This window comes from Lynx canadensis, chromosome C2 (genome assembly GCF_007474595.2).
Source record: "Lynx canadensis isolate LIC74 chromosome C2, mLynCan4.pri.v2, whole genome shotgun sequence".
Taxonomy (NCBI): Eukaryota; Metazoa; Chordata; class Mammalia; order Carnivora; family Felidae; genus Lynx; species Lynx canadensis.
Genome location: NC_044311.2, coordinates 10039828 through 10051488, shown reverse-complemented (window position 1 = coordinate 10051488; position 11661 = coordinate 10039828). Strand labels below are relative to the sequence as shown.

Sequence of the window (11661 nt, the reverse complement as noted above, 5' to 3'; positions counted from 1 at the left end):
TCTTGGAGTACCTGATTCCAGACCCTGAGCTACTTGCTCAGAAGGCACTTTATTCTTCTTAAGGAAGGTGACTTATCCAGGCCGCAGGGTGTGCTTGAGGGGGACACTCCCCATCTGACAGGTACGGAGATGGCTTCCCGTGGGGAAATTTCCCCACGCGCACACACGCAAGCTGGGACTGGGCCAGAATGCAGCCTGGGACACCTCCCTGTGGTTCTGGCTCGTGGAACAAGGACACCAAGGATATGGAGACGCCTATGAGCCCTTAAGTTCCTCATCCCTGCCCGGAAGGGCTAGGACTGGGCAGCAATTTCCCTCCCTTGCCAAAGCAGCAGCCCGGGCGGCACAACGGGATCCAGGTGGGTTCTGGCCTCTCCCAGCCTCCTCTCGGGAGTCCCCACATGGCGGGCCTGTGTGGCCACAGGACAGGAGGGATGCTAAGTTCAGGCCCTCCGGGCTGGTCACATCTTGGTCAGGCGCAGCACGTTGAGCCGCACAGGTAGGAAGGTGGCACCGGCTGCGTAGGCAATCTCCCGCAGGACACCCTCCCACTTCTTCTCATCCTCATTATATCTGGGGGTGGGAGGGATTGGGGACAGGAGCGCAGAGCTTGGTCAGCCAAGTGCAGAGTGGGCCCCGGCAGGGAGGGGTGGCTGGGTATGCTAGGCCCACCCCTGGGGACTGTCCCTCCGGCCCCAGGCCCATCTCCAGGAAGGTCTGGTCCTGGAGAATTCTCATGCCCTGGGAAAGGGGGCTGCCACAAGGCCCACCCTTAAAGAACAGCCACCCCACATTCCAGGAAGGGTCACCTCTTAAGGAATGCCACACTCCTCCAGGAAGGCCTGCATCTCCACGGCCCCTCCTCTGGACAATTCTGTATTCAGCACTCCAGAAGCCCCGGTCCCCAAGTTCCACCCACCCCCATGCCGGCAGCAGGTGCTCCAGGCACGGAAACCTCTTCCCTCCACCCCCAGGAAGGGTCAGATGGAAAGTGATGGTTCTGAGAAGCTGGGGTCCAGCTTCTTCTCAATCCTGGCCCCAGTTCTCCAGGATGGAGCAGGGAAGAAAAGCTTGGCTGCCTCTTCAGGGCCCCCTCTACTCCCTGGGGCCTGTTTCTGTGGGTCTCTGCCCTAAGCTTGGGGTCAGTTCCTGACTGAGACACAGCTGATGCTCCACAGTGGGACTTGGTACCCTGTGAGTCAACCCAGACTTTGCCAGCCACACAGAGAGACTGACTCTTGGAGTACCTGATTCCAGGGGCCGAGCAGGGTGTGTCTGCTGCCCCTTCTCCATGGGACTCCCTGGAAGAGGAATCGCCCCACTCCCAAATGAGCTTGCCAGTCCCGCTGTGGGGCATCAGCCTTGCTCAGGCTTCCCCTCACCTCCCTGGGCCAGGCTCACCTCCAGATGTCATTGAGCTCTGTAGGGACCAGCTCTCCAGACTCGGTCTCCAGTGTGGCAAAGCCACCGATGGCATAAAGGGTGCCCGCCAGGCTGACCAGGCTGAGTGAGCTGCGTTCCTGTGGGAAGGCTTCAAAGGGTGCCCACCTGGTGGGGAGAAGGGGGCATGAAGAGGCGCATCACCCAGGGGCCTCAGGAGCCCCAGTGCCCATAGCTTCAGCTGCACCTCTTTGAAACCTGAATCCCAGACACCCATGCTCCCAGCACAACCTCTTGTGTCCTGACCCTCCCAGGACTTCCCGCCGGTCTTCCCCTTTCTCCTGCCCCTGCCACTTCCCTTCACGGACCCCTGGTCATTGCATCCAGCCTGTCCCGTGAAATCTACCACAGATATCCCCATTATCCCTCCTTTGCTCCTGAACTAATTCTTGCTTGCTCGCTACCTCAGCGGCCACTGAGCAATCCTCTCCTGGTGCCCCTGCCCCATCCTTCTTCTCCTTTCACTGCCCAGTTATTCTCAGGGTGTCTTCACTCCCCTCCTCTGGCCCTGAAGTTGGGCCTTCATCCCTACCCTCCAAAACAGCACTTAGGTCCCCAGCCACCACAGAGCATAAAATCCAGGCACAGCACGCATCTCTGCTGATGTGCCTTTCTCACCTCCCCCCTGCCTACCCTCTCCTGTCCTCAGGCTCCTTCCTGGATGATGTATCTGCCCTCACCATCCCTTGGGGTTCGGGCCTCAGTTTCTCCCTCTTACACTCTCTCTCCCGAGGGAGCTCGTCCCCTCCATTTTCTGTTGACTCCTGCTCAGCGTTCTCCCTGCCCTGGTGGGCTCCTCCTGGATGCCCCCAGTTCCCTCAAATCCACAGGTCCTAAGTGGACCCTCACGTTTCTGATCTAATGCCAACTGTTCTCCAATAAATGGCCTCCCACCCTGCCTCCAAGGCGTCCACTTCTCCCTCTTATCCCCAACATCCAATCAGTCTCTAAATTCTATTTCTTCTGTCTCCTAAACTCTAGCTGCTCAAGGTGTGGCTTGTAGACCAGAAGGCATCAGCATCACCTGGGGGCGGAGGGGGAATTATTACAAAGACACACTCAGGCCCTTCCCCAGGCCTGAGGATTAGAATCTGCATTCTAACATGATCCCTGGAAGATTCGTGTGTGCATTACAGTGGGAGATGCCCTAGCCTACGTCTTTCTCCAGTGCATCCCCTCTGCCCCATTTCTGCTGTGCCCTCATCTCCAGGCCACCACCCTCCCTTGCTATACAGCTGCACCCCTGCCTCCTGGGAAATCTTTCGTCTGTTCTCCACATCAGCTGTCATCTAATAAAACACAGATGTGAGCCTAAAACCCATCACAGGCGTTTCACCGCCCTCAGGATAAAGTGCCGCAGCCCTGCTCGCCACCTCTCCAGCCCACCCACCATACCTGAGCCAAGGCCCAACTTGGCACCAACTTCCCTCTGCCTGGGGCATCCTTCTCCCACCATCCCTTTCGTGGTCCAAGTCCAAATGGACTTCCAACTCAGTTTTCTCCCGACCTCCCAGGACCAGGCGGCATCTGTTTTGGTCACCGTTGTATCCCTGGCACCAGGCCACTGCCTGGTATGAGTCTCTAAATGAGGAACCTGGCACCTCCCACCCCACTCCTGGGAGCTCTCTCCTGCAGAGCAAGCTGGCCATACCCCTTGCCCCACCTCGTGGGGGAAGCCCGCCTCATTGCTGATCAGGGGAGAGAGGCTATGTCTGTGCTGACGTCCAAGCTCAACAGCAGACGCCCGGGGCAGCAACTATGGGTCCTGCCAGGACAGACACGGAGAGGGCCAACAGGCCCAAAGCCACACAGCCAGGCAGTTACAGTGGGGCCCTTGGTCCCTGGCTGCCCAGCCGAAGGGGTCAGGAAACAGTCGTACTTGTTGTCCGCGATGCTGTATACTTCCGCTGAACTGGTCAGCCCCGTGTCTGTGACCCCAGCGGCCACAAAAATGCGGCCGTCGTGGACGGTGGCCCCGAAGAGGGAGCGGGCGGTCTGCATGGGTGCCAGCTCCTTCCACTCGAACTTCTTAGGGTCATAGACACACATCTTCTTCAGGCACTTCCTGGAAGGTGGGGGACACTGAGTGAGAGGGGAGGAGCCTGAGCACAGCGCCCCTCCTCGGCTTCGGGAGCACAGCGCCCCTCCTCGGCTTCGGGAGCACAGCGCCCCTCCTCGGCCTCGGCTTCGGTCCCTGCAGCCCGCACCAGCCCTGGAGAGCCTGGGGAGGCTGTGCTCCCGCTCTAACCTACAAACCCGCTCGTGCGCTCGCTCCAGGCCCCAGCCTCACCTGTCACTGCCCTTGCCGCCAATGACGTAGACCAGGTCCATGTGGGAGAGCACCGCGTGGCCGTACACAGCGTAGGGCAGCGGGTCCGATTCGCCCCATTTGAACGACCTGAAGGGGACGGGAGTAGGGCGAGCGCCGGGGTCAGGCGTGCGCTGGGTCCGCGTCTCTGCAGTCGCCCGCCCACCCGACACACATTCGGAGCGCACCCCGTGCGCTACCGGCACCCCACGGTCCCTCTCGCACCCCCCTGCCGACCGCCCCGCCTCCGCCCGCCCGCAGCCCCGGCTCTCGCTCGAGCCCCCGCCGCCGGGCCCCTCAGCGCCGCCCCGCCCCGCCCCGCCCCGCCCCCGGCCCGCGCTCACAGCCGGTCGTAGCACATGACCGAGTCTAGGCTGCGCTCGCCGTCCTTGAGCTCCCTGCCGCCGACCACGTAGATGGAGTTGAGAGCCTCTCCCAGGCCGAAGAGGCAGCGCGGCGAGGGCAGCGGTGGCATTCCCAGCCACTCGGAATCCAGGTGGTCAAACTGCGGGGCCGGGCGTCCAGTCAGCCACCGGCCCCCACGTCCCCGGCCCCGCTCCACCCCGCCCAGCCACCCCGGGCCTCCAGGTGGGGCCAGAGCAGCCTGGAGGTCATCCCTGGAGACAGTGCCCTCTCTTCCTACCAGGCGAAGAACAACTGAGGCCTCCGGAGGTTAGGCGCCCGGAAACCACCATTACAGCGCCAGGATGGGGCACCCCACGCGAAGTCCTGTCCCTTCCCCAGTACAACTCTGCAAGTGAGGCCTGCCTGCCCTGTTTTCCACCACATCCCACTGTACAGGAAACCTCCAAATACAGCTCTGCCACTCATCTCTTAAGATCTACAGTGTAAATCTGTGGCCCCGACCACCTCCACAGTCTTACACAATGGTATCAGAGGCTCATCTATCTGGAAAGTTTCTGAAGGCTGAGCGGTGTGAGGATGAACGCTTTATCACCATCAAGTAACCTTCAAACAACCTTATCAAGCAGGCAAAATAATATCCCCATTTACAAACAGAGGCCCGGAGAAAATAAACAATGTGCCCGCCATATGCCTTGGTTGGTAACTGGTGGAGCCACCCCCGGTGCCCCCACCCTGCCCCTGGTTTAACCCTGGCACCGTGTTGCCCCTCACCCTTCTCACACCTGGTCAGGCCTCGCTGAGCACACCACTGGCTAGGTTCATTCCAGTCTCTGTCCCTTGCTTACCATTCCCCAGGCAGAAACACCCTAACTTCCCCTTCACGCGTCCAAATCCCCCCCCAAATAGCAAGACTCAAACCTACACGGCCAGTCACCAGGAAACCGTCATCTCTGCCCTCCGAGATCCCGCACTACACTACCATTTGGACTGGACACCCCACTCTATTGGCCCTTTGCGGGCCTCAATTTTCTCATCTGTACAGTGAAAAGACTAGGCAGGAAAGTCCCTTTGTTTGGGACACTCTGTTCTCTATTCCAGTCCTGGCTTCATGCAAAGGCCCTGGCTCCAGACCCCTACACTGACCTTGCTCCCCCTTCTCACTGTGTCTGACCTCAACTCCTGGGCAGAGATAGAGCCTCCAACATATCAGACCATCCTGGGGCCAACATCCCCCTGAAACTGAGACATCGGAGTTATGTAACTAATTGTCAATTGCCTATAACTGTCTTCAACCTTCAGGCAAGTGGCTCAGTCACCCCCCCCCCCCACCCGCCCGGGGTGCTTCTCATCCTAGACCCAATGGCCACTCCCAACAAGTAGACACAAGCCTCTCCTGGGCCCCAAGTCTGCCCCTCTCCATTCCCAGAACCCAGAGCTGGCTGCCCCTCCCAGGGCTGGGCAGGCACCTGCAAGAAGTAAGCACTCATGGGGTCCTCTTTGTTGTCCTCGTTGTAGAAGAGGCCCCCAGCCACAAAGACCTGGTTCTCCTTGGTCACGAGGCTGACATGGTTCTTAGGGATCTGGGTGGAGAGGGAAGCACAGTAACACTCGTTGGCTGCTGGATCATAGGCCACGGCTCCCTCCTCGCTGATCATGAAGATGAGGTCCTGCAGGAACATGCCAAAGCGCAGAGTGTCATTGAGGATCCCGGGTATGATACGTTCGTCCTCCTCCACCTGCTCCTCCTGTGCCTTGGCTTCGCCTGTGCCCTTGTCAGCAGCCTTGGACCCGGCTGCCTCCTTCCCCTTGTCCTTCTTCTTCTTGCGCAGCACAGTGAGGCGGCCCTCGTGTGCATCCTTCACCATCTGCACCTTGCGCAGCAACTCGGGCTGGGCACGCACAAGAGGGTGGTTCTCCACGCGGCTCTCCAGGAAGGCGCGCGGCAGCAGGCGGCAGCGTATGCTCTCGAAGACGGTGGGCAGCGCACGCTGGCGCTCCGCCTGCGCCTTGGCGTCGCCGCTGCCCGCCCACCGCATCACCGCCTCGAACACCGCCTCCTCCTTCTCCACGTTGAGGCCATCGCTGGAGATGATGGCGATGAGCTCGTCGGCCGAGAGCCCGAGGAAGTCGGCGTCGCGCGCCACGAGTGAGAAGCGCGCGCAGATGAAGTCGCGGGCGGCCACGGCCAGGCGCGCGCAGTCGAGGAGGAGGCCGAGGCGGAAGACGGCCAGGCAGTTGGCGAGGCACAGGCGCTTCTGTAGGAAAGACACGCAGATGGTGAAGATGGACGGGATCTGGAAGCGGTGCGCTGCTGCGAACAAGTCCTGCACGCTAGCCTCGTCCAGCGCGATCTCCGACGTGTACAGGTAGTGCAACACCTGGGCCACCACGTCCGGGGACACCTCCTCCAGGCGCAGCTCGCCGGCCTGCTCGGGCTCGGCCAGGAAGCGCGCCCGGAAGTAGGGGCTGCAGGCGGCCAGCACCAGGCGGTGGCACGGGAACTCGCGCTCCCCTACCCGCACCACACAGTCGAGGAACTTGCCGTGGTCCAGCATGTCCTTGAGCCCGTCCTGCAGCAGCGTCTGCTGGTACAGCCGCTGCTCCTCCGCCTGCTCCAAGCCCAGCGCCATGGTGGGTGGCTTGGGGTGCCGCTGCCTGGCCAGGGGGGCCTCCTTTTTCTATTCCTCTGCTTTCCTTCTGGGCCACTCTCAGTCTACGCAGCTGTCTTCACGGAGCTATATATAGAGGTGGACAAGACCCTGTAAGGCGAGCCGCCTGGCTTCCTGCACATGACGCAGAGGGGACAGCTGGGTGGAGGCCCCCTCCCAGAGCAGCCTTGACTCAGCCCCAGGGGCTCATGGGACGGGGGTGGGGTGTCTGGGCCTAGGAGAGCCTCGCTGCCTCATTTCTAAATGGAGCACACCGAGGCTCCGTTGCAGTTAAGGCTGCATTCCTTGGTCAGGCAATACCCCTGAAGGAAGGGGATGACTCAAGCTCTGCCCCTCGGTCCAGGGAGGAAGAAGCATTGGTATCCCTCTTCCAGGGTCTCCCTTCCTTCATGACTTCTGGGCCTTTCTGTCTGGGTGCTTCCATCTTCTTCCCTGGAGTATATCTCACCCCAGCCACCCCTGGATTCAGTGTGCTTGGGTTTCCTGCTCAATGAACTTGGGAATGGCATTCACTCACTGGGGACCTTGGTGCCCTATCTTTAAAATGGGAGGACCTTTCCCCCTTTCTGCTCCAGATCTGAGACCCTCCTTAGACTGTGCAAGGAAGCAAGAAGGTCACCATCTTTCCGAAGGGCCTGTACAGGTCACATGGCTCTGTTGAGCCTCAGTCTCCCTTTCTACACATGAGGCGTTGGAGGAGTTCAATTCTAAGGGCCACAATTACAGTTCTGCTGAGGCTCAGAAGCACTGAGGTTCTGTGTTCCTGGGAGTACACTATCACAGGGTTTTAACACTGTAAGGCGTCAGACACGCTAGAAAATTAATTTCCTAGGATTCAACTATTCTAGGTATAAAAACTCCCAGGGTTTTAGCATTCTAGAGGAGTGACACTGTGGATTCTAGTGTTCAAAACGTTAACACTCTTAAGAGTTTAATGTTCCAAGACAGCTGTCTATGCTCACCGTCTTTGGTCCATACTAAGCTTGACCTGAGCCTACGTGGCCTTGGGGCCCTTGTACCCTGTCTACCATTTAGGGGGTCAGAGTAGAGGCCAAGGATAGCCAGTCTTTATGCCCAGCCTTCTCTGACCTCCTTAGCAACCTCCCCCCCCACCACACACACATACACACACACACACACACACACACACACACACACACACACACACATCAGCCTCAGCCACCAAGATTAACTTGCTCCCAAAGTGCCAGAGGCTGCAGCTGTGGGTTAAATTTAGCCCCCAGGACACTGGTGTGAACTGTTATGGGGCATTCTCCCATCATTCCTCTGAGTCACTTGTTTATAACCTCAGGCTTGAGGGGCAGAGGGATTGGAGAGGGGACCTCAGGATAGGCCAGGGCTGAGTCACCTCCCATTTGGCGATCTCAGAGATGCCACCTCCTGTCCCTCCTGAGCAGCGCATTCAACGATCGTTTGCTCACCCCACCGGCAGGTCTTAGAGAGGCACAGCAGCCGGGCACGTCCTGGAGGTGGTCCTGTCCATCTTGCAGAAAGGGCAAAGTCTCACCCCGGGGCTCCCAGCACGGTCCTGGGCTGCAGGGCATTTCCAACAAGCACCATCAGTGAAGAGACCAGGCTCTGCAAGGCTGAGCAACTTGGCCAAGTTGCTCAGCTGGCAAGTGGCCAGGCCAGGGCTCAAGGCAGATCTGCCCACCTCCAAAGGCTGTGGGAGTCCCTCCCCACCAAACTGCCTCCCGCCAATTAACAACAACAACAACAACAACAACAAATTAGTGGTAGCTTCATTTTTCAAAGACCAGGACAGAAAGTACATACCAAACAATTAACTTATGTTTATCATATGACTCAATGACGTATTTTTAGATTATGATGAATCCCATAGTGCTCACTGCCTACCAGGCATTCCGCTAGCATATTTATATGTGGCTCATTCATTCATCGAGAACCCACTGTGCACTCTTCTCAGTGTTGAGGATTCAACAGTGAACACATCAGGCAGGAATTCCTGTCTTTATGGAGCTTATGTGCAGCCAAAGTGGGCGGTTGGGGGGAGACAGTTACAAGCAGTTATACGGAATGTCAGATGATAACTGCTAAGTGACAAGTAGCAGAGAAGAGGTCATGGGAAGGGACAGGTGGCAGTGGTAATAATTTTAGTAGATAAGTCAGGGTCGACTCACTGAGAGGACTCCATTTGAGCACGTTCAAGCCATGGGATAGGAGGATTCCAGGCAGGGGTAATAGCTTGAGCAAAGGCCCTGAGGCAGGAGCACACCTGCCATGTTCCAGGAACAGGGAGGAAGCCAGTGAGGCTGAAGCAATGAATGAGCAGGTGAGTAGGAGGAGATAAGGGCAGAGGAGTAAGGTGGGGGCATCAAGTAGGGCCATGTGGGCCAGTGTTCAGACTTTGGTTTTTCTCTTTGGTGAAATGGGGAGCCACTGTTTTGTTTTGTTTTGTTTTTTTAAAGAGGACTTTTTTTAAAAAAGTTTATTTATTTTTGAGAGAGAGACACAGAGAGAGGGAGAGAGAGAGAATCCTAAGCAAGCTCCACACTGTCCATGAAGAGCCAATGCGGGGCTCAAACTAACCGCGAGATCACGACCTGAGCCAAAGTTGGGTGCTTAACTGACTGAGGCACCCAGGCGCCCCTATTTCTTAATGATAATTGTGGGAAATGCAAACTTACCCACAAGTAAAGAGTCTCCCATGCCAGTCTCCCATGTCCCCATCTCCCCACTTCAGCAACTATTGAGTCACCAACTTGCGGCCAATCCCATTTCATCTGCCCCAGCCAGTCTGCAAGTCACTCAGGGAGAAGTCCGGGGATTGGACGCGAGTACAGGACAGAGTGGGACAAAGCACATGGCTTTCAGCTGAATCAGGGAGGATGTCATCTCACTTCATCCTTCAAATTTTTACTCATTTAGTCTTACCCCAAATTATGAGGTAGGAATTACCCGCCCCCCCCCTTATAGAAGCTGAAATTTAAATGGCCAGCAAACAGGGATCAGTCTTATCATGTTTTTTTTTATTTTTTATGCTTATTTATTTTTGAGAGAGAGAGAGAGAATGCAAGTGGGGGGGGGCAGAGAGAGAGGACAGAGAATCGTCAAGCGGGCTCTGTGCTGACAGCAGAGAGCCCGATGTGGGACTTGAACTCACAAACCATGAGATATGACCTGAGCCAAAGTTGGATGCTGAACCGACTGAGCTACCCAGGGCCCCCCCCCCTCATGTTTTGTTTTTTTTTTTAATGGCTTTGTTGAGGCATAAGTGACGTACAATGAACTGCACATATTTAAAGTGTACAATTTGAGAAGTTTTTTTTAAGTTTATTTATTTTTGAGAGAGAGGGAGAGGGAGCCTGAGTGGGGGAGGGGCTGAGAGAGAGGGGAACAGAGAATCTAAAACAGGCTCAGCGCTGACAGCAATGAGCTTGAAGTGGGGCTCGAGCCCATGAACCATGAGATCATGACCTGAGCCAAAGTCAGATGCGCAAAGGACTGAGCCAACAATTGGTAAGTTTTGATGTGCATATATATACACCCACAAAACCAGCAGCCCAATCAAGTTAGAGAACAGATCTACGTGTCCTTGTGCCCTTCTTTAATCCCTCCCTCATCTCTCCCCACAACACCCCCAGCCTGACAGTCACAGATCTGCTGTCACTATCATTCCTTTGCAGTTTCTAAAGTTTTATAGAAGCAGAATTATGTAGTATGTCCTCTCTCTCTCTCTTCTGACTTCTTTTACTCAGACAACTATTTTGAACTTCATCCAGTTTGTCTACTCATGTCCTGCCTTCATTAGGAATCTTAGCACATCACAAGGGTTATTTAAGAAAAATGCCAAGTGAAAAATTCTTTTTTTTTTTTTTTTTTTGGCCAAGTGAAAATTCTTGAGAAAATGTACACTCATTTCACCAAGGTCAGAGAACAAACCCCTTGCAAATGTGCCAAGAAACCAAACAATGCCTGCAAGCCTCATCGTATGAGCAGGCCTCACCCAGATGTAGACTTGGGACTGTACCTCGGCCGCCGAGTATTTGCTGGAATAGTCGTGCTGTATGACAAGATACTTGTCACGCTCAGTAGTCTCCTCACATCTCCTAAATGGTCTTTCTATGCGTGGGATAGTCACACATCTATAGTCCTTCCCCAAGGTAGAAGCCAGAACTTATTTTCTCAGCCTCACTGACCAGAAGGAAAAAAAAAAAAAGATACCAGTAACCGAGGGACCTCAAGGAGACAGTGGACAGTGAGGCCCTCCAGTTCACAAGTCCTTTCACACATGCTGACTGCCATTGGGTTTTTTGGTGCTCCACTTTTTAAAAATTATTGAGAGGCGCCTGGGTGGCTCACTTGGTTGGGCATCCAACTCTTAATTTTGGCTCAGGTTATGATCTCACGGTTCGTGGGTTCAGGACCTGTATTGGGCTCTTTGCTGACAGCACGGAGCCTGCTCGGGATCCTCTCTCTCAACCTCTCTCTGCCCCTCCCCAGCACGCTCTCTGCTGCGTGCTTTTTCTCTCTCCCCTCTCTCTCTCTCAACATAAATAAATAAACGTTAAAAAAAAAAAAGCTTACAAAAACCCACAGTGCCATTATTACACTAATTTTGTAATTATTGAAAAGATGACTTCTGGCTTAGACAATGTGGGACTCCTTTCTCCCTGCTCTTTCCTGTTAAGTACAATGATAAACCATGGAAATATGCAAGAGGCGATTAGAGAGTAACTCTGAAAAGTGAGGGAAGGATGATATACTCCCACCCAACAGAGGATGACCCAGGTAGGCTTACTCCTCTCGCAACTTGCACAGGAGTCCCACTGACACCAGACGAATGCAGCCCCGCCAGCAAGGGGAGTTCATCAGAAGCCCACCAACAACAAGCAG

General features: G+C 55.8%; 1 protein-coding gene across 1 annotated transcript; it reads right to left on the bottom strand.

Annotated features, from left to right (window-relative positions):
• Positions 1-30: 30 nt before the first annotated feature.
• Positions 31-9206, bottom strand: KLHL40 (kelch like family member 40). Its single transcript, XM_032594656.1, has 7 exons — positions 8226-9206; positions 5581-6849; positions 4093-4253; positions 3731-3838; positions 3320-3505; positions 1402-1548; positions 31-573 (listed from the first exon to the last, which is right to left on the bottom strand). Exons 2-7 carry the CDS (start codon positions 6742-6744, stop codon positions 462-464), a joined length of 1878 nt encoding a protein of 625 aa, XP_032450547.1. The 5' UTR covers positions 6745-6849; positions 8226-9206; the 3' UTR covers positions 31-461.
• Positions 9207-11661: the final 2455 nt, after the last annotated feature.